The 25,446-nt window shown below is 44.4% G+C and overlaps 1 protein-coding gene across 1 annotated transcript in view; it reads right to left on the bottom strand.

Annotated features, from left to right (window-relative positions):
- The window catches only part of KCNH8 (potassium voltage-gated channel subfamily H member 8), a 445,720-nt gene extending 436,917 nt beyond the window's left edge, over positions 1-8,803 (bottom strand). The window contains exon 1 of the mRNA XM_043474814.1: positions 8,702-8,803. Coding sequence (XP_043330749.1) covers positions 8,702-8,777 — 76 coding nt within the window. The 5' untranslated portion in view covers positions 8,778-8,803. The remainder of the gene's footprint in view (positions 1-8,701) is intronic.
- Between the last annotated feature and the right edge of the window lie 16,643 nt (positions 8,804-25,446).

Here is a 25,446-nt window from a genome sequence, read left to right as displayed (position 1 = left end):
ATAGAAGCTCATGCCCCCGAGAGTCCAGAGAGTAAGGCTGCCGTCGTGCCCAGGAGGAACCGGATCCAAACTAAAGCGGAAGCAGCGATGGGGAGACGAGGCGCCATATCAGGGCGTTTCCACGCGAAGCCTCAAAGACTGACGACCCGTGAGACCGACGGGCCGCCCAGGCGGGCTCAGACCTCCAGCCTGAAGAAAGGGGCGCCAGAGAACAAACAGGTCTCATGGGCTAGAAAAGATTATCCGTTCACTGGGGGGTCATGTGAATTTTGAAGGGCTTAAGAGAGATAGTTGTGTTATCAGCTAAAAAGGAAAGCAAAATTAATTTTCCAGGGAATTTATAAGCCAAGAACCACATTTGACTGTTTAAATTACTGAGAAAACTCTTTAGTTGCTGCAGTTGTTAAGTATGAACTATGCCACAGATGAAGTTGAAACCTCATCATTTTTGTTTGTAGGCACTGCTAAACCAAAATGGATTTAAAAACTTCGAGTTTAGACTGGATCAGCAAATAGGCATTGCCTGGGTGAAACTACTGTCTCTTTAGAAGTGGCAATTCTGTACCTTTGAGGGTTGGCATTTCTCCAGTCGCTTCACGGGGACTAGAACACCCTCAATTACTTTTCTAGCACACCCTCAATTATTTTTCTTCTTCACAGGTGTAGTCCTACAGTACAACCCAGGGGTGAGCAGCCCTTGGGGAGAAAGGCACTCAGCTATGTAGTCAAAAATCAATCTTTCCCTTTCCTAAGGAAAGCTGGCGTCAGGGGCAAAGCAGACATTCATAAACAAATGAAGAACACACAATTTCACTGCATAATAGGGGACCCTTGCTCAAGTGTAAAGGCTTTATTAGGACACAGTAAGAAGAAGGATCTTAGGGATTTGGTTTACACACTTGGACAGCCTATAAGAATTAATTAAAAGCATCAAGACATAAGAGCCAGATAAACCCACACAAACACACACACACTCAATAAAATAGTTATCTTGCTTTTTCAAAGGCATGACCAGGCCAATGTAGCTCTTTTCCACTGAAGCCCACAAGCTTGAGACTCTCGGCTTTGTTCAGAGAGCCCAAGCTAAAATTCAGACACTAAGTATTGTAAACCTTAATGGGTAGAAGCTGAAAAAAAACTGCAAAACTCTCGTGGAAGCTGAGAGTAATCTCTAGCTGGAAAGAACGAACACTTTCGGAGGGAAGTGAGGAAGGGCAGTATAGGGATAGAGATTAAGACGGTACAAATCTTCAGGTAGAAAATAAGCTACAAGGATACATTGTACAACATGGAAAATACAGAAAATGTTTTAGAATAACTATAAGTGGAATATGACCTTTACAGTTTGTGAATCACTATATTGTACACCTGTAACATATAATATTGTATACCAGCTACACTTCAATTTAAAAAAGAAAAATAAAGGAGTATCTTCAGTTTCCTAGGCTCAGTGACAAGTGCTACACAAGTTGGCAAAGTAAATGGAAGATTATTTTTTGCCCTTATCACATATGAGCCAACCATTCCTACCCGGAAGTCATTTACTGTGTGATGCCCTCTGGAGAAGCTATTCCTCCCTCATCCAAATGTGCAGTCCTTTGCCTACACGTCCTGAACACTCGTACCCCTTTCCAATGTGACGGTGGTAATCTGTGCATACGTTTATTGTCCTCTTTTAGAGACAAGCCTGATTTACCCCAAAGATCCTAGCATAATGGCTCTGTATAGAGTCAGCATGGATTAAATATCCTCGAAGAAATGCTTGACATACCGAGTAAAGTAAAGATGTCCTAAGAGAGAACGCTCCCTCCCAGAAGAGCATCGTGTCTGGTCTACAGGCAACACCAAATACCAGAGCCTAGGAAAAATACATTGGGGGTGTAACTTCCACTCTTAACATGTTTACCTATCCATGTTCTTCTATATGATGATGTCAAAACGAAATTATCTGGTACTTTTAAAGGTCACATAGCAAAATTTTTCTTATTGTCAGTATATCTCACTCATTCAAAGAAATGCAGTTCTGGTTAGCTAAGTCATGTCTGACTCATTTGCAACCCTATGGATGTAGCCCACCAGGCTTCACTGTCCATGGGATTTCCCAAGCAAGAACACTAGAATGGGTTGCCATGCCCTCTTCTAGGGGATCTTGCTAAGCCAGGGATCAAACCTACATCTCCTGTATTTGCAGGCTGATTCTTTACCACTGAGCCACCAGGGAAGTCATAAATCCAAATTTTTATAAATCAAACACTTTGTTCATGGCAGAACAGTTTTGAGAACCTACATGATAAGTCTTTTGCAGGATAAAGAATTCATCTCTCAAGTTAAAAGAGTGAAAATAAATAATTCCCTCCTTCCTCATCCCTCTTCTCAATTTGTTCTTCCCTCTCCCTCTTTCTTTCTTCTTTTCTATTTGTTAGTACACTTGGGATAAAGCTTACATAAAGAAAATTATTTAATTTAACACAGTCAACCTCAATACAAGAGTGCACAATGTGGAGTTTCTTAAAATTTGAAACATGGTTAGAGGCATAAGAAAGAGATGGAAACATACTGTTTCAAAACAGTTCACATGCTGGCCCAGTTACAGAAGTGGTTCTGAAGGTAAATAACGTGGAAACAGCTTGGTCAACTTAGGGTACAAGGACTCGTCTTGAATCCTAGATGGATGCCTCATCTGTGGACTGGTTCACCCTCCAGTACCCAGACCAACAGACCCCATGGAAGCTTCCTTATCTGGAAAGCGTGCGCTCACTGTCAAAAGACTGGGATTAACATTCTGAAAATATCCTTATGTCTCCCACATTTTTCCTAGATCTGAGAATGAAGAATCTGATAACACAGCTGACTAAATGCGTCCTCGGCTGGGCTGACTCATACATCATCATCAAATATAAAGAAATACCCTCCACCCAGAGAGTTGGGCCATACATTCACCAAGGATTCGGATGAGAGTTTATGTGCATACAGAATCACAGAGACTGTGCTCAGTAAACCTGCTTTGCAGAAAGACAGATGTGAAAATGTTAGGTTTTGTGTGATGGTACAGCAATGGGACAGCACTGTTAGCAGACTGAATTCTGAGCCAGCTCACGAGATTTCCAACCCCTTGTGTGAGACCTCATCTAACCCCTTTCTCTTGCATTTGGACAGGTCCTATGATTTCAGAAGGGATTTTACAGATGTAATTAAGATCCCTAATCAGTCGACTTTGAGTACATCAAAAGGGAGACTATTCTGGGTGGATCTGATGGAGGTGAGCTCCTAAAAGAAAGGCATCCTTGCTTTTTTTTTTAATTTTTGTTTTAGTATAGTTGATTTACAATGTGTTAGCTTCTGCAGCAAAGTGACTCAGTTATATAGATACACATATCTACTCTTTTTTAGATTCTTCTCCCATATTGGCCATTACAGAGTATTGAGCAGAGTCCCCTGAGCTGCACAGTAAATCCTTATTCATTATCTATTTTATATATAGTAGTGTGTACATGTCAGTCCCTAATCTCCAATTTATCCCTCTCCCCCTTCCCTGCTGGGCCTCCCTGGTAGCTCAGCTGGTAAAGAATCCACCTGCAATGCAGGAGACCCTCGTCCCCTGGAGGAGGAAGTGGCAACCCACGCCGGTCTTCTGCCTGGAGAATTCCATGGACGGAGGAGCCTGGCGGGCAAGGAGTCAGACATGGCTGAGTGACTTTCACTTTCACTTTTCACCCTTCCCCCTTGGTAATCATAATTTTATTTTCTATATCAGTGAGCCTATTTCTGTTTTGTAAATAAGTTCATTTATATCCTTTTTTAGGTCCCACATATAAGACAAATATATGAGGATTGTCCTTTTCTGACTTACTTCACTCAGTATGATGATTTCTAGGTCCACCCACATTGCTGCTAACAGCATTATTTAGTTCTTTTTTACGGCTGAGCTATGTTCCATTGTGAAGCAGTAAGCCCCTCTGGTGTGAGAGGGCCTGGGGAGGGATTTTGTACCAGGAGCCCAGAGGAAGCCAGCTGCTGAAAAAAGTCCCCAGCTGAAGACCACCAGGAAAACAGAGGCCTCAGTCCTAAAACCCCAAGGAACTAAATTCCTCCAACAACCATGTGAGCTTGAAGGAGGGCCTCAAGCCTCAGCTGATGACTTGGTTGCCACCTTGTGGTCCTTAGAAACCCCGAGCATAGGGCCCAGCTAGCCACTGCCTGGATGTCTGACCCAAAGGAAATGTGAGCAGGTAAGTCACTGAGTGTGTGGTGATTCATGTCACAGAAACAGAACACTAACACGGGAACTATCACTCCGAACATAAAGCACGGGAATAACAGCGACTACCGGTGGTATATAAAAAACACAGATGAGTCTTTATAAACTGCCGTTTGTGGGGAGACATCCATGAGTGCTAGGTGTTTCTCTCAAGGTTTCCATGGAACGGCCTCTTATGTTCAGACCCACACACGATGGAGCTCACTCTTCTTATTGGCTAAATGCCTTTGATGATATTTTCCGCACTGCAGCCCAGAAAAGACTCAGGAAGTCCCCAATGCCCCCTTTTTCACTGTGTTCCCTTCCTGCAGCACTGGGTACCTTCTCTCTGTGCTTCTAATGTCATGAGATCTACATACTCTGAAGAAACTATAAAGACGAAAAGAAAAGCCATTAAGAACTGCTTTTGTACAGGAAGCATTCCAATGTAACAAATGTCGTTGGACCACTTTGAGCAGGAATACATAAAACATATGCAAATACGAATGAGTGTCTAAACCACCATTATTTCTGAATACTTTGACTGGAATCTCCTTGACAGAGTCCATGGGGCTACAAACTTCCTTTAGAGCTTCGACCTTGTTTCACTAACCCCAAAGGGGAAAGAAGTGTTCTGGCCAAATTTTGATGTGACTGGAAAATATAGGCTAATGCACCACTTTGTTTGAAAATGGACACTTTTCTTTGAAAGTTTCATATAATCAAAAAAAAAAAAAAAGTATTTTTCTCAAATGGTACCCTGTGGCAAATATTTGTCACACTGAAAAACTATTTTTTAACATATGCACTTATGTGTTCTGTTATTATACCTTCCCTTTGTCCAGATTAATATTCATGTACTTAAAGCAATTGTCTACTCTGAAAATAATTTTTTAAGTACATTAAAAGTGTAAAAATAAACTATATGCAGGTCATAACGTTAAGATTATGTGTGTGTACGTGTGTGTGTTTAACTGTTTCAAATGAGAAGTATGGTTATATGCTGAGTTGAAGAAATTCATTGGAATTACTTTTTCCCCCTAAATGGGGTACACATATTCAATATTTGCAAAGTTCTTAGTTTTTCTAAGTCTCATTTACATTCAATTTTCCAGGAGAATATATTTCAAGAGTAAATATAAGCTAGGGTAGTTTTATACGAAAAGATTTATATTTTCCAATAGTTGTTAAAAATTATATTGGATATGAGGAAAAACTTTCAGTTAACAGTCCACTACTGTCTTTCAGTCCTGAAAAAAAGGTCACCTCTTAAATATTAAAAAGAAAAAATAGCCTATTATGCCAAACAATAAAGTATCTCTGGTGGTGGTTTAGTCGCTCAGTCTTGTCTGACTCTTTGCAACCCCATGGAGTGTAGCCCACCAGGCTCCTCTGTCCATGGAATTTTCCAGGCAAGAATACTGGAGTGGGTTGTCATTTCTATCTCCAGGGGATCTTCCCGATCGAGGGATCAAACTCAGGTCTCCTGCATCGCAGTTGGTCTCTTGTATTGCAGGTGGATTCTTTATTGACTGAGCCACCAGGGAGACCCAGGGAAAGTATCACTAGGTGATAAAAAGCGTTATTAACTTCTTTTATGTTGTTCTGTGATAATACATCAACTGATAAATTATAGATTATGCTTTAGGCTTTTATTGTCATATATTTAATTTTTCCTGGGAGAAATTTTAGATGTTTCAAAATTTATTATTTTCCACTACAGTATTAAGTCAATAAAGATAATAATAATACTGCATGGTGGTTAACTAAGGGGGCTTGCTAGGGTTATTGTTTGGTCTCTTATTTTTTTCAATGATACTGCCCAAAATAAAACAGAGTAAGAAGTTAACATGACTATAAGATATACCTAACAAATAAGGCAGAAAATGTACCAAGTAAACACACTACATTTTGAGTACAGTAGCATTACTCTTTCTCCAGTATAATTTTTATTTGGGCAAGTGGTAATTTTGCAAATTTAAAAAACTTGCAGGTAGTTTTATCTTTCCCAAGGAAATAAATGATTGCTCTAAAAAAGTCAAGAGAGAGAAGGATGATCATAGGAAAATAGTTTCAGGGATAGTAATTATACTTAATAAAATTATGTCAATACATCAAAAAATAGAAAAAGATAAACTAAATATTTAGCTGGCAAAATGGTTTGCCATGATGCTAGATACAGCAAAATGTGTGGCTAAATTCTGCTTTAAGTATTTTTTTTAAGTTTCAGATTATTCAGGTCTTCTTGTAATTCAAAGGAAGTGCAAATGAGAAGATAGAATCCTCATTCCTCGAGTGGGGTTTGTTGGGATGAGGGGTATCATTACATGCTGTTCTCCACTGATTTTCAGATTGATTTCATATCAAGTGATCCCCTCCAGGAATTCCACAGACCCTTGGAGCACAGACCAAGCATGCTCTCCCTCTATAGTTTTAGTTCTGCTATTATTCTAAATGCTGGTTATGTTATGATGGTCTTCCCCAACAAGGATTTAAAACTTCTAACCTTCTATTTTATTCACATGAATGCATAGTCAAAAATAGAAAAAGAGCTATTCACTAGCACACCATTCTTTCTCTTACATGTCCTCTGTTTTATCAAATGTTAAAGTGAAAGAGGCAGAGGTGTTCTTACAGATGATCCAAAGCCTCCTCTCATTAGCAACTGATACCTAAATATAGCCCTTCTGAAATTCCCAGGGCTATGCTGGGAACACACTGCATTCCATTCAACTTTAATGACAATGAAATAAGCAACCACCGTTTCCCAATTAGTTCATTTTCAATAGATGCATTTGTAATCAATATCAAAAGTCTTAGGGGTTTAAATTTTCAACTTCAAGAATAATATCCACTAGAAACTAATCAGTTCCTAACGTAATAAATCGTAGTAACCACAATCATGCATGAAGATAGCAGTGATGATGTTGTGTAGAGGTTGGGTGGTGGGTATGATGGCATTGGCAAGGGTTTGAAAGCCTAACGATGGTATTTTCTCTTATTATCATCTGACTAAGACAATAGCATTGCTCTTCACTCAGACCACCTGACACATCTAGAACATAACAGGAGGGAAAGGCTAAAGATAAAGATTAAAACCACCGGAAAGAATGTTCACAACAACCACCCCGAGTAGGCTGGATGTCAAAAATAAAAACTGAACAAAATCCAGGAAATATTTCATTTCTCCCTCACATAAACTTTCCTAACTATTCCTGAAGCGCATAAGTCCAGGATTTACTTCCCACCGTAGTAAGACCGTGTATCCAGACTACTGGAGTGAAAATAGTTACATGTGTGCTCCCACACCAACTCCGAGAAATATGCCATCATCCTAAAAAGTGATACCGGACTCAGGACAAGCCTTTGGAACAAATGAGTTTCTACGAGTCTTGTGTATAGGCAGAAAGGGAAACACAACACGCAGAAGCAACACAAGCTAGGAGGACGGTGTGGGTATTCATAGTGATAGCTTTTGCTGCGAGCAAAAGCACAGACTGCTCACTGCAAGGAAAACCAACCGCCCCTGGAGGAGGAGGGCTTGAGAAGCCCGGAAGTAACGGGGACCTGACCGTGGTCCTGAAAGAGAACCACTCGCAGACGTGATCAAGTCTCCAAGAATCCACATGGCATATCTTTGCTTTTAAACTGAAGCTTAAACAATCTAAACGTCCAGTGATTTTCGCCCTCAAAATGTAAATGTATATGTTGAAACTTTCTCTTATGATAGATCAGCCTTTAGAATGCCCAGCATCTCTTTCCACAACAGTCTCTCCTGGAGTGCTAGGGTACTTTCAGATCGAAAGGTATTTTATTCTACCTGAGAAGCAGGAATCTATATTCTGACCAATTCACAACGCTTAGAATTCTACAGGAAGCTTACACTTGGCGATCTTGATTCTAGTTGCATTTCTTAAACTCAGATGGGATCATGCCTATCCAAAAGACTTCTCGGAATGAAGCTCCACGGAGAAAGAACACTCCAAACTCTCCCTATAATTTGTTGTTGTGTTAGTCGCGCTCAGCCGTGTCCGATTCTTTGCGACCCCGTGGGCTGTAGCCCGCCAGGCTCTTCGGTCTATGGAGCCTTGAAACTCTAGATAGATTGGCAATTCACCAATATGGACAATTTTCATCCTCACCCCATAAAATTAATAAAAACCGATTCTTAAAGAGGCATTACGGGTCCCACAGTGAACACAGATGTAGGTCTTTCTTCAGATTCTTTCCCAGCCTTTACAAACCCAAAAATCAAGGGGGACAAATACACCGAAATGTTAACACTACACTGAAAAAAAAAAAAATCTCCCCACAAAAGACACCTCGGCAGGAAGCGAAGGAGACACTCTGCCCTGGTGCAAAATGGACAGTGGGAACGAAAGTAATTTATATGAGAAAAGATCGCTTAAAAATAATATATATATGTATATGTATATATGCAACTCATCCAAGTGCAAGACTTACGTGTTCCGTCAAAACGGGTGGCAATGGTGTCCAGGAAGGTGTTCTGGGGCGCCAGCAATCCCTTCATAACCGGCATCTTTCCAGCACGGTGTGAAATTCTCCATCAAAGTTTGTGCAGAAGGATGGCTCGGGAGGAAAGTGCCAAGAAGCAGAGTGGGGAGCGCAGGGCCGGCCGGGAGGGGGCCGGCGCCGGCGAGGGGCCGCTCGGAGCGGCGGGAGGACGCGAGGGCGGGGGCGCGGCTCTGGCGGGGGCAGCCCCGGGGCGCCCGCCCGGCCCGGCCCGCAGCGCCCGGCCCGCCCGGCGAGGCCGCCTGGCCCGCCCTCCACCCCTACGGCCGCGGGCGCCCCCGTACCCCCGCCGCGCGCCCCCTCCCCGCCGGGCGCCGCGCCCTGACCGCCGGCGCGGGGGTCGCGAGGGCGGCGCTCGGGGCTGCGCGAGGCTCGGGGCGCGGGGAGACGCGAGCGAGCGCCGCTCCCGGCCCCGGGAGCCGGGGAACAAAGACCCCTTTGTTCCGCGCCGGCCCTCTCCCGGGGAGCCCGGAGTCCCGTGGGTGTGGTGTCGGCGAAGGGGAGGAGACAGGTCGGGCAGGTACCCGGCCGCCCGCGCCCCGGGGCCGGCCCCTCCCGGCGCCCCCGCGGCGCCCCGCGCCCGCGCCCCCGGGGGCGGCCCGAGGGGGTCGCGCGGCCCCCTCCCCAGGCCCGCGGGTCTCTCAACCGGGACACAGGCGCCGCCGGGGTCTCCGCACCTTCCCATCCCCGGCCCCGAAACGGAGCCTTCAGCCCCTCGCCCGCGGATGACCACTGGTCCCCCCAGGCCCTGCTAAGCTAGAGGAACGAAATAATACAATAGCTTTTTATGTGGACGGTGAACGGGGTCCCACTCTGCGGGGAAAGGGGAACGAAACCTTTCTAGAAAAGTTTGCTGTTGCTATTGATTTGAAAATCGCCACGTAAGTAAACACCCGTGAGGCTGCCCAGTGAGAACACCGAGGGCCGCGGCGCAGGGGCCTCGCCCGCCGCGCCCCCCGTCGCAGACTCGCGGCCCCAGCAGCAAGCCGGGCCGCGCCCCCGGCCTGCGTCCGGGAAACGAAAGCGGGCCCGCCGGGCCACGCCGCCCTGCCGACCCGGGGACGCCGTCCCGCCCTGCGTCCTGCCCGGGAAGCTGGTCGGGAGCGCAGCGCCGCCGGGACCCCGCAGCCGGGCATTCACGGAAGCTCCGCAAGGGACCGGGGTGCGGGAGGCAAGTCGGGGGCCCAGGGCCGGGGCACCAAGGGCAGCCCAGGTGCGGGCGCCCGCGAGCAGAGGCGGGGGCGGCCCGGGGAGGCGGGTCCGCGCCGCAGGGCGCCGCGGGCGAGAGCGGGCACCCGGCCTCCGGGGTCTCCGGCTGCGGGGGCGGCGGGGGGACCCCGAGGCTGTCGTCACGGCACGTCCAGGCCCCCGGGGGGGCGGGCTGTCGGGGCGGAGGCAGGCACCCCCTTTCCCCGCCCCGCCCCCCCTTCCTGGTGATGCACTTCCTGCGGCTGAGGATTCCCTTTGTGTTGAAATTCGAGGAGATCCGGCCTCCGCGGGCGGCCGGAGGGGCGGCGGCGCGCCTGGCCCGGGGTGGGCTGGGGGGATTGGTGAATGGGCGGCCAGGGCGACAGCGGCGGGCGGAGGGGCGCAGCTTCTGCGCCCCGGTGCCGGCCCTCGGGCCCGAGCCAGCAGAGCTCGGCGGACATCCCGCTGCGCGGGCGGAGTCCCCCAGCGGCGCGCCCGGCCACCTGCCAGTGGCTCGGGGGTCCCCTCTTGGGCAGGGCCGGAGACGGACAGACGAGGGGCTCCCTGCTGCCTGGGCGGTGCAGGTGGTTCCAGAAAAGCCTGACTGCTGCCGTCAGGGCGCGAGCCGGGGAAACTCCTCCTCTTAGGCGGCCTGAGGCTGAAATGAAATGTGAAATACAGGAAGTGTAAACCACGACTCGGCTTCAAAAAATGTGTACTTTGGGGCCATGTCTCTGTGTGTGTTTGTGTGTGTGTCTGTGAGTGTGTGTGTTTCTGTGTGTGTGTGTGTCTGTGTGTGTGTCTGTGTGTGTCAGTGTGTGTGTGTGTAAAAGCTCTTGTGTCGCGGGCTTGATCTGTATTGCCGAATGCATGAAGTCACTTGCGAGCAGCAGGAGGGACTTCAGAAGGGCAGCCCCCCGAGAAAGCGTCCGTTTTATGGCGAACAGAACCGGCCAGTCACTGGCTGTTTTACTCCTTCCTGCAGCACCTACTCTGAGACCTGACGAGACTCCTGTCCAAAATGCCCGAAACGCTTATGCCAAGTCAGGGTCCTATGGGTCTGTAGTCAGGGAATCTCACCGCCCCTTAGATGTTTCCCCCGCGTGCCTGCTGAGTTCCTTCAGTCCTGTCTGACTCTGCGAGCCCATGGACTGTGGCCCGCCAGGCTCCTCTGTCCATGGATTCTCCAGGCAGGACACTGGAGTGGGCTGCCATGCCCTCCTCCAGGGGATCTTCCTGGCCCCAGGGATGGAACCTGCGTCTCTTAAGTCACCTGTATTGATGCGCGGGTTCTTTGCCACCTGGAAAACCCCATGTTTTTCCCTATCAAGATGCAATCTTTCTTAAGGAAGTCATCAGCACTCAGGTCATGGGTCCAGGCCATCTCTGAGCTTTGGCCCAGTCGAGGACCTAATCCTAAGTGTTTGTGAGGGGGATGAAGCCCAACTGTGACATTAAAACCTGACCTTGTTGAGAGGTGAAGCTACCCCAGTCCCTGAAAACATACTTTGCGCCTTGAGATCAAAGAGGCTCAAGAAGCAGGGAGGCACAATAGAAACTTGGGATTCCAGTATCCTCTGTCACAAACCTCATCTCCTTTCCTTAAAGGGAATGTCCCCACCGTCCTGTGAGCATCCCAGGACATCCCAGACTCTTCTGTCCGTGGGATTCTCCATGCCATCCTGGAGTGGGTTCTTCAGGGACTTCAGGACTGGTTGACCAAACGGAACCCAGCTCATCTCACTGAATACCTTTCCATCCTGTAGAAACCATGACCTTTCTCTGTGACCTGAGTAAGACCACACCACGAGAACACAGTAAACCCAAGGCCCACTTGAAGAGACTCATGTTCACAGAAGAGGAGATCATTTCTTTGACTCAAATGTAAGAGACGACACAAAATCCCTCAGCTCAGACCAGGGTACTCTGCGTTATGTTCTATACAAGGCCTCTCTAGGTCAAACCAACCCAGACAAGTTTCACTGATTTTCCATGTAACAAATCACCCTAAAACCCACAATAATAATATTTTGTTTTGCTCCTAGATCTGCCATTTGGGCAGGGCTCATTGGGACAGCCCGTTTCCGAGTCTCTTCCCATACGGCTCCCTCACTTGGATGGAATCTGGTGCTGGCTGTCAGCTGGGGGCTAAACCAGGGCTGGGGCTTGGGGGCCTGGGTTCTCCTTCACATGAATCTCTCCAGGCGTCCCTGGAGCACTGTGATTGGGCTTCAGGAGTGCATAATCCCAGGAGACAGGAATTGGGAGCGACTGGTTTCTTAAGGCCTGGTCTGGAAACTGAGAACAAAGTGGGCCCAGAGCCCAGATTCAGGGGGAGGGAACACAGGTCTACGTGTTAGAATCTCCACAGCAACTCATTAATATTTCCACTTTCAAAGGAGGTTGCTTATAGTAGTATTCCAAAATTTGATTTAAGAATCTGTTTTCACTTATTCTATGTGTTTTCATAAGAGTTTAGCATTTACGGATGCAAGGTCTGGGCTCAAGTTGACACATTTTGGAGGGAAAGTGTAAGACCCAAGTGAAAAACGTACATGAAAATCACTTGAGAAGCAAAGCCAAATTGTAAGTGCCATTGTTTCCTTTAGTGTTAATCCTTTCCTGTTGGGGAGAAGTCAAGGAGAGGGCTTGAGCCCTGCTTCGCCTGCAGTCCAGACCTGGGCAATCGCAGACCACCCTCCCCCCCAGCGCACGGCTGAAGCTGTTTTCAAAGACAGAGGCTTGATAGAGGAACCTGGCCTTGAAACCACTGGGACTGAACCCCATTGAGTGTGAGTGAGTAAGTGAAGTTGCTCAGTCATGTCTGACTCTTTGCGACCCCATGGTCTGTAGCCTACCAGGCTCCTCCGTCCATGGGATTTTCCAGGCAAGAATACTGGAGTGGGTTGCCATTTCCTTCTCCAGGAGATCTTCCCAACCCAGGGATTGAACCCGGGTCTCCTGCATTGTAGGCAGATGCTTTACCGTCCAAGCCACTAGGGAAGTCCAAACCCCACTAGGGCCTCAGTATAAATGTTCAAGGTTCTGGTGGGTGAGTATGAGGTTCTACTGTCTTGCAACCACTCTAAACGAGCCTTGTATGTAAGTGCTCTTGCTTATTACATCCACCATCTGCCTTTTTCTTTGATCTCTGCCTATGCCTGTTTGGGGGCCAGTTTCAGGTTTCATTCTGGGAGCTCCTGAGGTTTTGAACCAGCATCTCCCCTGTGCTTCATGCTGTCTTTTCAGTCTGGATGAGACTGCAAGGGGCTTTAGAAACCCCTGTACCTGTTTGATGATTTTAGGTCTTCAGGTCAGTTTTCTAGCCCATAGCACTCATCCAGGGCCATGATACAAACGCTTCTTATATGTTCATGTGCTTGACTGTAGGCTTTGAAAATATTCTTAAAACCTTTTCTGGCAACAAGAATTTTAGCCCTCAAGAGAAGTATTTTAATTAAGAGACTGGTATAAAAGAGCATCTACTCAGAAGTGTCTGTTCTAGATTTGGCTCTACCACTATCCCGTTTGTAATTTTGATGTGACCTTGGGCAACTTATTTAATCTTTATGAGTTTCTATTTCCTCACCTGTAATGTGGGGATAATACTTCCCCTACCTACTTCACTGGGTAGAAGAAAATATTTGTGCAAAATCTTTGAAACCTATAACAAGTGGCATATGTTATAAAGGACTATTATTATCATCTATTAAATATTTCTCCTCTGTTGGCATTCTGCATCTGTGTGTGTGCTGTTGCTCTGGCGTGTCCAACTCTTTGTGACTGGTGAACGGTAGGCCGCCAGACTCCGCTGTCCATGGAATTTCCCAGGCAAGAATACTGGGGTGGGTTGCCACTCCTCCTACACGAGATCTTCCCTACTCAGGGACTGAACCCAAATTTCCTGTGCCTCCTGCATTGCAGGCAGATGCATTACCACTGAACCACCTGCGAAGCCCCCCTTTTTGGTATTCTAACACATCTAATTCAGTCCTTTGTAGACAATATTGTTGACTGACTGTTGTAATGTGTGGTCTTATTAACTAAGGATGGGCTTCCTTTGTGGCTCAGCTGGTAAAGAATCTGCCTGCAATGTGGGAGACCTGGGTTCGATCCCTGGGTTGGGAAGATCCCCTGGAGAAAGGAATAACTAAGAACACATTCATGTATAATAACCTGTTACAATCCACCGCTTCTGAGCTTTTCCTTCTAAATATGAATGTGTCTAGAGCTCAGGAGGAAAATCAGTGTTTTTTTGAAAAAACTTTTAATTATTTTGTTTTTGGCTGTGCTGGGTCTTCCTTGCTGCCAGGGTTTCTTTCGCTGCAGTGAGCAGAGGCTGCTCTCTGGTTACGGTGCCCTAGACAGAGAGAGCAGGCAGAGGTCAGTGCCATTGCAAAGGACCAGTGAGGCTACTGATGGTTCACAGGAGAAGCACCAGCTCGAAGTCAGACCTGGAGAGCGGCCTTAGGGCAGGGCCTCTACCGGAGTTTCTCTGAGGAGGACAAGGCAGGACAGGGTGAACAATTTAGGACTGGCTAGATTAGAAAATTCTGAGGGGCTTTTGCTTTGCCTTTAAGTTACATAGTACCTTGCCCCCAGATGATTTAGAGCAGGGGAAACATTAGCTTAGAGTGTGAGACTTAGATAAGGAGGTGGTTGGTGACATAAACCTGAGACTGATTGGTTTTCCTATAAAAAGCACACTCATAGTTATCAGTATCTTTAGGAATTAGCTAGCCCTGTGAAGCAGAAACAGAAGATATTAAGAGGTGGCAAAAATATGCAGAAGAACTATGCAAAAAAGATCTTCACAACCCAGATAATCACAATGGTGTGATCACTCACCTAGAGCCAGACATCCTGGAATGTGAAGTCAAGTGGGCCTTAGGAAGCATCACTACAAACAAAGCTAGTGGAGGTAATGGAATTCCAGTTGAGCTATTTCAAATCCTGAAAGATGATGCTGTGAAAGTTCCAGCAAATTTGGAAAACTCAGCAGTGGCCACAGTACTGGAAAAGGTTAATTTTCATTCCAATTCCAAAGAAAGGCAATGCCAAAGAAAATTCAAACTACCCCACAATTGCACTCATCTCACACGCTAGCAAAGTAATGCTCAAAATTCTCCAAGCCAGGCTTCAACAGTATGTGAACCGTGAACTTCCAGATGTTCAAGCTGGATTTAGAAAAGGCAGAGGAAACAGAGATCAAATTGCCAACATCCATTGGATCATAGAAAAAGCAAGAGAGTTCCAGAAAAACATTTACTTGTTTTATTGACCATGCCAAAACCTTTGTGTGGATCACCACAAACTGTGGAAGATTCTGAAAGAGATGGGAATACCAGAACACCTGACCTGCCTCCTGAGAAATCTGTATGCAGGTCAGGAAGCAACAGTTAGAACTGGACATGCAACAACAGACCAGTTCCAAATTGGGAAAGGAGTACATCAAGGATGTATATTGTCACCCTGCTTATTTAACTTCTATGCAGAGTACATCCTGAGAAATGTTGGGTTGGAAGAAGCACAAGCTGGAATCAAGATTGCCGGGAGAAATATCAATAACCTCAGATATGCAGATGACACCACCCTTATGGCAGAAAGTGAAGAAGAACTAAAGATCCTCTTGATGAAAGTGAAAGAGGAGAGTGAAAAAGCTGGCTTCAAGCTCAACATTCAAAAAACTAAGATGATGGAATCCGGTCCTATCACTTCATGGCAAATAGATGGGGAAAAAGCAGAAACACTGACAGGTTTTATTTTTCTGGGCTCCAAAATCACTGCAGATGGTGACTGCAGCCATGAAATTAAAAGACACTTGCTCCTTGGAAGAAAAGTTATGACCTACCTAGATAGCATACTAAAAGGCAAAGACATTACTTTGCCAACAAAGGTCTGTCTAGTCAAAGCTATGGTTTTTCCAGTAGTCATGTATGGATGTGAGAGTTGGACTATTAAGAAAGCTGAGCACAAAATAATTGATGCTTTTGAACTGTGGTATTGGAGAAGACTCTTGAGAGTCCCTTGGACTGCAAGGAGATCCAACCAGTCCATCCTAAAGAAGATCAATCCTGAATATTCATTGGAAGGACTGATGCTGAGGCTGAAACTCCAATACTTTGGACATTTGATGTGAAGAACTGACTCATTGGAAAAGACCCTGGTGCTGGGAAAGACTGAGGCAGGAGGAAAAGGGGACGACAGAGGATGAGATGGTTGAATGGCATCACCGACTTGATGGACATGAGTTTGAGTAAGCTCCGTGAGTTGGTGATGGACAGGGAGGCCTGGCATGCTGCACCCCTTGGGGTTGCAAAGAGTTGGACACAACTGAGTGACTGAACTGAATTGAACTGAACTAAGCCCTGGGAAGGGCAGTCCCCCCAGAGTTTGTAAGGTCCCCAAATATCAGAGCATCAAGAGTATAGAAAGTAAGAAAATATGGTTAATATCATTGGACCTGTGATGAATGGATGACAAATAAACAAATACAGAATTTTAAAAAACACAGAAAACAATCCAAGCATGGTGTTGGAAGAAAAGGAGCTCTGGGCGGATATTTGGTCCAGGAAGTGTGCCAGTCGGGTGCCCTCTTCAGAGCATCTGCTGGGAGGAGCGTCACTGGTGACAGTGTCTAGCACTCAGGCTAGGCTCTGCCACTCTCTCCACGCTAAGCCAGGCTCACTCGGGGCTGCTGCCTACCAGTGACCAACACTCGGCAGGAGTTACAGCTTGGCCAGAGGTGCCCAGTGTGGGGCTCTCCTAGCAGGTGATCTTTGCTGTGGGATCCCTCATATCTTGGTGGACACTCAATCATGTATCCTACTTCCTACCCAGCCTCCTGCCTTCCTGTCCCTTCAGGGGTATCGACCTTGCGTCACAGTCTGAAGACACTCCCTGCCTACAACTGACCCCACCTTGTTTCATCCTCAACGGGCTTTTTCCTTGCACATCTAACCCTGTCTTCGTGTCTGCTTCTCAAAGGATCTGAACCGACCTGTACACATCAGGGATGTTTCCTGGAAAGAGAGACGCCTGAGCGCATTTGCTAGATTCTACTGCTGACAATGAGTCTTAAACAGAAGAAGAAAAAGCTTCATTTATTTCCCATTGCCTCACTCCAGCATCTACTTTTCCTTTCTGTCTCCCCTTCTCAGCTTTGATTCACCAGTAGCCCAACTGCGATCTGAAAACCAATCTAAATCACCCCCTCCTTACACCCCAGTAATCTATTGCTCATCGCCGTGCCTTTGGGCTCCATCACATCTGCGGAATCGTTTCCGCATTTTCTCCTGTCGCCCTCCTGGTTGATATACTCAGTGTTTCTCACTCTCTTGCTTTCCCCAGCTGGTCATCCTGCATCAAAACTCTTCTTCTTTATTTGATCCTTTGTTCGGCAGCTAGCATAATGTTTTTCTATGATACGAATTAATCACATGGTCCCCTCCTTAAAACCCCTATATTTTAGAAGACAAGCAAAATTTCATCCCCTGTCCCGTGGCGGGCAGTTCTCTGCCGCTGACCTCTGCATAGACCTGCAGCCTCATCTGCCAGCACACATGCTGGTCCAGAGCCTGCACCATCCTGCCCTCGATCCGTGCTGAATTGTGTTCAGTTCCCAGAATGAACTGTTCTCTTTCAAGCTTCCAGCCCTTTTAACAGTATGTTATCTCAGATGACCACCTTATAACTTTCCTCACCAGCTGAATTCAATCCAAAGGTCACCTTCAATGTCACGTCCACTGAAACCTTAACACGTGCCCTGTAGGTACAGGCATGAGCCTGCCATAAACGTGGAGTAACCGGAACAAAGCTGAAGCCAGACACGGCTGAGGAAATGTTGTGTGCAGCTTATCTATAGGCTTCCCTAGTGGCTCAAACGGTAAAAAAAAATTCTGCCTGCAATACAAGAGACAGGATCGACCCCCTGGGTTGGGACAATCCCCTGAAGGAGGGCATGGCAATCCACTCCAGTACTCTTGCCTGGAGAATCCCATGGACAGAGGAGCCTGGTGGGCTACGGCCCAAAGAGTCACAAAGATGTGGACACGACTGAAGTGACTTAGCACAGCAATAGCGTCCTCAACTAGAGCAAATCTTCACAGTTGCCGAGTCTCAAGGCCAAGAATCAACCCATGTCTTTTTGCCATTCCCTGAATGTGAGCCTCTGTAGGAGGGCAGGAAGTGAGCCTGGAGGTAGTACTGGCTTTATTTATGCATTAAATAAACACCTCTCCCTTGCCTTGAGGGTGTTCTGTCACAGGAAACTCTATGTCCCTGAGAGTCTACTCCGACTCTCCAACACTCTACTCAGGCCTCCTACAGCAAAGGCTTGGCTGCCTCCCAGTCTCATCAGACCTTCGCGGGGAACACCCTCCGCTTCCCGCTCTCTCGTCTGCCAGTGAGCTTATACCTGCATCCATTCTACCGTCTTTGCTCTTCTCCCAGGGTATTATGTGTTCTTGTCCGTAGCATCATACAGCCACCTGTACTTTTTTCATAGTCTAGAATCTTGCTCTTTCTCAAGACTTTCTTATATCTTTGTTTTCCCTCCCTACTGGCTCCTTCTGATAACCTAATCCAGACTCTCTGATTCTAAGAAATAACCTTCCTTGACCTTGTCAATCTTTGTGTTTCCTGCTTAGGCAGGTTTCCTGAAAATTAGTCTATAACCAGCAGGACTTCTCTCTTACTTCCTTATTCCCTCATCAACCCTCTATAATCTGGATTCATCTTCAACCATTCTGCTCTTTTTTGAAGTCATCAATGACCTGCTTGTTTAAACTAATGCACATTTTCCATCCTTATATCCCTGATTTTTTTTTTTTTTTGGATGCATTTGATTCTGTCAACAAAGTCCTTCTTAAAACTCCCTACTTCATACGTTTCTAAGACAGCAATCATTCTTTTCTTGGATAAAAAGACGCTTCCCTGCTAAACGTTCAGTTTTCTTCAAAAGACTCTCTTCCTTCACCCATTCATAGTGTTCGTCACGATTCCATGAACTGGACCACTAAACTTCTACATCTCAATTCTTGTCATACTTTACACATGTGTTCCAAGAGAATATCTTCCATATCTTTATCTGAAGCCCAGGACTCTCCTCTGAGCTTCTGACTAACAGTGTCAAACTGTGGGATTTATTTCACCCCTTGGATAGTCCTCCCACATGAACTCTTATCCTTCCTGTCAGCTAATCTACATGAGACTCTAGGAAGGCATCCTTCTTATGTCTTATTCCCAATGTCCATCAGATCCTTAACCCCTTACTTGTTTCCCAGCTATATTCTGAAGAATCTGTGACTTTTCCATCCAATCAATGCCCTACTTTAGGGCTCTGCCATCCCTTGCAGGTGGATTCTCTTCCCTGGTGGCTCAGACGTTAAAGAATCCACCTGCAATGCCGGAGAACTGGGTTCGATCCCTGGGCTGGGAAGATCCCCTGGAGGAGGGCATGGCAACACTCTCCAGTATTCTAGCCTGGAGACTCCCATGGACAGAGAAGCCTGGCGGGCCACAGTCCACGGGGTCACAAGCGTCAGACACGACTGAATGACTTAGCACAGCACAGCCCCCCTTGTGGGAACCCCTGCAATGCTGTCCTGACCTGAAGTTTCCTCTTCCTGAATCCTTTCTCTGCACTCCAGGCTGACAGGACCGACCAAAATGTAAGTGTGATCATGTCACTTCTCTTGCTACCTATGGGATAAAGTCAAAGGTCTCTGTTTGAGCTCGGCTCAGCTCTCAAAACACATTTATTATCATCTTCACATGGTATGTTCAAAGAGTCTCAAACTCCTAGAAGTTTCCAAAATGTAGAGTAGCCTTCTAGAGGCTGTGACTTTGATCATATTCTCCTCAGTTCCTGGAAGGTGCTTCCCAAACTTCCTGGGCATGTCCACCATATACAAACCTACTTTCTACTCCAGCTGAATTTGGATGCCACTTAAAAGGGAGCTGCTAGATGTCACAACAGCTATACATCAGTTGTTGAATATGACCTGACCTAGTATTACCTGTGTATTTCTGGGTCACTTATGTATCTTTTCTGAGTATCATGGGAATGATAATAATGTACATTTCACAGGGCAATTGTGAGAGGTAAATGAGACACCCTAAAAGGGTGATTAGGACAGTATCCACTAGCTGTTCACCACTGTATTCCCAGGGACTAACATGGGCTCCGGCACATCATAGACACAGAAATATCTGTTGAAAGGATACAAGTTAGTGATCCTAATTATTATCTTAGTTATTTCACTATTACATGGTTTGATATCTGTCAGTTTATCCCTCTGTCTCTTATACCTGACACTAAGCTCTTTAAAGTTTATCTTGAGGGGATTAACTTATACAATCTTTTATTTAAGGCTATTTGGCATAGATGATGTATTTTCAAATGTTTAATGAATGAAGAATAAATGAATGGATGAGTGAAATTTTTCTAAAGCAGGCCCTTCCTTGAAGCAAGAATCAACATTAACTGTAGGACTTTCATTGCAATTTCTCTTGTACTTTCTCTTGTACTTTCCCTTGTTGATTGATATCCTGAAAGCAGGATCTGGATGTGGGCGTTCACTTTTGATTTATTGATCTACAAATCACAGGAATTTGAACTTCAAAGAGTATTCTGAGTGCTTTCCATAATTTTGCTGGATTACTCGTTTACATGTAAGAAATGAAGGGAGGGCTTGGTATGTGATCCAAACTTCTCTGTTGAAATTATTGAACAGGTACTTAATAATAATATATATTCCTTAAGTCACAGAAATATAAACCTATAGAATATTCCTTAAATCCATAACCACTCACTAAGAATTCAAGGTGGTGCTGTCCTGCATTAGGATCTCCATCTCTCTATGACATGTGGATTTTTAAAAAGGAGGGTTCCACATGTTGGATGCCTACTAAACTAAAGGAATTATCCATATTAACACATGGGTGGATATTCATGAAGTGTAATGTGGTGTTATTCTTATTTAATAAAATAAGATTATTCATTTAATAAACCTATTTATTTAATAAAATAAGCCCTGGCCTGCTGCAGGGTTGGGGGTGCACCTCCTTTTGAAGGAGGTCCCCGTATCTTCAACACCTCCACCATAGTTTGTCTCAGGTCCAACAGCAGTGAGGGAACAGAGCCCCACTCATCAAGGGAAAAATTGGATTAAAGATTTACAGCCCCGCTCATCAGAACAAGACCCAGTTTCCCCCACAGTCAGTCCCTCCCATCAGGAGGCTTCCATAAGCCTCTTATCTCTATCCATCAGAGGGCCAACAGAATGAAAACCACAATCACAGAAAACTAATCAAACTGTGGACCACAGCCTTGTCTAACTCAATGACGCTCTGAGCCATGCCATGCAGGACCACCCAAGACAGACAAGTCATGGTGGAGAGTTCCGACAAAACGTGGTCCACTGGAGACAGGAATGGCAAGCCACTTCAGTATTCTTGCCTTGAGAACCCCATGAACAGTATGAAAAGGCAAAAAGATAGGACACTGAAAGATGAACTCCCTAGTCGGTAGGTGTTTTTTCCAGTAGTCATGTATGGATGTGAGAGTTGGACTATAAAGAAAGCTGAGTACCAAAGTATCGATGCATTAAAAAAAAAAAAAAAAAAAAAACAATTATTTTTTTTTGAAGGATAACTGCTTTACAGAATTTTGCTGTTTTCTGTCAAACCTCAACATGAATCAGCCGTCAGTATACATTTATCCCCTCCTTTTTGAAGCTCCCTCCCATCTCCCTCTCCATCCCACCCCTCTAGGTTGATACAGAGCCCCTGTTTGAGTTTCCTGAGCCATACAGCAAATTCCCGTTGGCTATCTATTTTACATGTGGTAATGTAAGTTTCCATGTTACTCTCTCCATTCATCTCACCCTCTCCTCCCCTCTCCCCATGTCCATAAGTCTATTCTCTATGTCTGTTTCCCCATTGCTGCCCTGTAAATAAATTCTTCAGTACCATTTTTCTAGATTCCATATATATGTTTAGAATATAATATTTATCTTTCTATTTCTGATTTACTTCACTCTGTATAATAGGCTCTAGGTTCATCCACCTCATTAAGACTGACTCAAATGCATTCCTTTTTATGACTGAATAATATTCCATTGTGCATATGTACCACAGCTTCTTTATCCATTCATCTGTCAATGGACATCTAGGTTGCTTCAATGCTCTAGCTATTGTAAACAGTGCTTCAGTGAGCAATGGGATACATGTGTCTTTTTCAATTTTTATTTCCTCAGGGCATATGCCTAACAGTGGAATTGCTGGGTCATATGGTGGTTTTATTCCTAGTTTTTTAAGGAATCTCCATACTGTCTTCCATAGTGGCTGTATCAATTTATATTCCCACCAACAATGCAAGAGCATTCCCTTCCCTCCACACCCTCTCCAGAATTTACTGTTTGCAGACTTTTTGATAATGGCCATTCTGACTAGTGTGAGGTGATATCTCATTGTAGTTTTGATTTGCATTTCTCTAATAATGAGCGATGTTGAGCATCTTTTCATGTGTTTGTTAGCCATCTGTATGTCTTTGGAGAAATGTCTGTTTAGGTCTTTTCCCCACTTTTTGATTGGGTTGTTTGTTTTTCTGGTATTGAGTTGTATGAGTTGCTTGCTTATATATTTTGGAAATTAATCCTTTGCCAGTGGTTTCATTTGCTATTATTTTCCACCATTCAGAGGGTTGTCTTTTCACCTGGCTTATGGTTTCCTTTGCTGTGCAAAAGCTTTTAAGTTTACTCAGGTCCCACTTATTTACTTTTGTTTTATTTCCATTACTCTAGGAGGTGGATCATTGAGGATCTTGCTTTGATTTATGTCATCTAGTGTTCTGCCTATGTTTTCTTCTAAGAGTTTTATAGTTACTGGTCTTGTATTTAGGTCTTTAATCCATTTTGACTTTATCTTTGTGTATGGTGTTAAGAATTGTTCTAATTTCATTCTTTTACATGTAGCTGTCCAGTTTTCCCAGCACCATTTATTGAAGAGGCTGTCTTTGCCGCATTGTATATTCTTGCCTCCTTTGTAAAACATAAGGTACCCATAGGCACATGGGTTTATTTCTGGGCTTTCTATCTTGTTCCGTTGGACTATGTTTCTGTTTTTGTGCCAGTACTGTACTGTCTCGATGACTGTGGCTTTGTGGTATAACCTGGAGTCAGGAAGGTGGGTTCCTCCAGCTCCATTCTGCTTTCTCAAGACTGCTTTGTCTATTTGGGGTCTTTTGTGTTGCTATATGAGTTGTAAAATTTTTTGTTCTAGTTCTGTGAAAAATGCCATTGCTAATTTGATAGGGATTGTGTTGAATCTGTAGATTGCATTTGGTAGTGTAGTCATTTTTCACAATATTGATTCTTCCTACCCTGAAACATGGAATATCCCTCGATCTGTTTATGTCATCTTTGATTTATTTCATTAGTGTCTTATTATTTTCTGTGTGTAGTTATTTTGTCTCCTTAGGTAAGTTTATTCCTAGATATTTTTGCTGCAATGGTGAATGGGGTTGATTCCTTAGTTGCTCTTTCTGATTTTTCATTGTTAGTATATAGAAATGCAAGTGATTTCTCTATACTGATTTTGTATCTTGCAACTTTCCTAAATTCACTGATTAGCTTTAGTAATTTTCTGATACTATCTCTAGGGTTTTCCATATACAGTATCAGGTCATCTACAAATAGGGAATGCTTTATTTCTTCTTTTCCAATCTGGATTCCTTTTATTTCTTTGTCTTCTATGATTGCTGTAGCTAGGACTTCCAGAACTATGTTGAATAATAGTGGAGAAAGTGGACACCCTTGTCTTGTTCCTGGTCTTAGGGGGAATGCTTTCAGTTTTTCACCATTGAGAATAATGCTTGCTGTAGGCTTATCCCGTAGGTTCCTTCTATGACCATTTTTTGAGAGTTTTAATCATAAGTGGGTGCTGAATTTTGTCAAAGGCCTTTTCTGCATCTATTTAGATTATCAAATGGTTTTCTATCTTTCAGTTTGTTAATGTGGTGTATCACATTGATTGATTTACATATATTGAAGAATCCTTGCATTCCTGGAATAAACCCAACTTGATCGTGGTGTTTGAGCTTTTTGATATGTTGCTGAATTCTATTTGCTAAAATTTTGTTGAGGATTTTTGCATCTATGTTCATCAGTGATATTGGCCTGTATTTTTCTTTTTTGTGTGTTATCTTTGTCTGGTTTTGGTATCAGGGTGATGATAGCCTCATAGAATGAGTTTGGAAGTGTTCCTTCCTCTGCAATTTTTTTAAAGAGTTTTAGAAGGATAAGCATTAGCGCTTCTCTAGATGTTTGATAGAATTCTCCCGTGAAGCCATCTAGCTCTGGGCTTTTGTTTTGGGGGGGATTTTTTATCACAGCTTCAATTTCAGTGCTTGTAATTGGGTTGTTCATAATTTCTATTTCTCTCTGGTTCAGTCTTGGAAGATTGAATTTTTCTAAGAATCTGTCCATTTCTTCCAAGTTATCTATTTTATTGCCATTGTTCGTAATAGTCTCTTATAATCCTTTGTATTTCTGCATTGTCTGTTGTAACCTCTCCTTTTTTTATTTCTAATTTTATTGATTTGATTCTTCTCTCTTTTTTTCTTGATGAGTCTGGCTAAACGTTTGTCAATTTTATCTTCTCAAAGAACCAGCTTTTAATTTTATTTATCCTTACTATTGTTTCTTTCATTTCTTTTTAATTTATTTTTGCTCAGATCTTTATCATCTTTCCTTCTATTAATTTTGGTTTTTTGTTGTTCTTGTTTTTACAGTTGTTTTAGGTGTAAAGTTAGGTTGTCTACTAGATGCTTTTCTTGTTTCTTGAGGTAGGATTGTATTGCTTTAAACTTCCCTCTTAGAACTGCTTTTGCTGCATCCCATGGGTTTTGAGTTGTCATGTTTTCACTGTCATTTGTTTCTAGAAATTTTTTGATTTCCCTTTTGATTTCCTCAGGAACCTGCTGGTTATTTAGAAACGTGTTGTTTAGTCTCCATGTGTTTGTGTATCTTACATTTTTTTTTTCTTGTAATTGATATCTAGTCTCATAGTGTTGTGGTTGGAGAAGATGCTTGATATGATTTCAATTTTCTTAAACTTACTGAGGTTTGATTTGCAACCCAAGATGTGGTCTATCCTGGAGAATGTTCCATGTGCACTTGATGAGAAGGTGTATTCTTCTGCATTGGATGGAATGTCCTGAAGATATAAATGAGATCCATCTCATCTAATGTATCATTTGAGACTTGTGTTTCTTTATTAATTTTCTGTTTTGATGATCTGTCCATTGGTGTGAGTGGGGTGTTAAAGTCTCCTACTATTATTGTGTTACTGTCAGTTTCTCCTTTTATGTCTGTTAGTGTTTGTCTTATGTATTGAGGTGCTCCTATGTTGGATGCATAGATGTTTAAAATTGTTATGTCTTCCTCTTGGATTGATCCCTTGATCATTATGTAGTGTCCTTCCTT

The sequence above is a fragment of the Cervus canadensis genome, chromosome 7 (assembly GCF_019320065.1).
Source record: "Cervus canadensis isolate Bull #8, Minnesota chromosome 7, ASM1932006v1, whole genome shotgun sequence".
Taxonomy (NCBI): Eukaryota; Metazoa; Chordata; class Mammalia; order Artiodactyla; family Cervidae; genus Cervus; species Cervus canadensis.
The sequence above is the reverse complement of the archived record's forward strand: the minus strand, read 5'-3'. Positions and strand labels throughout refer to the sequence as shown.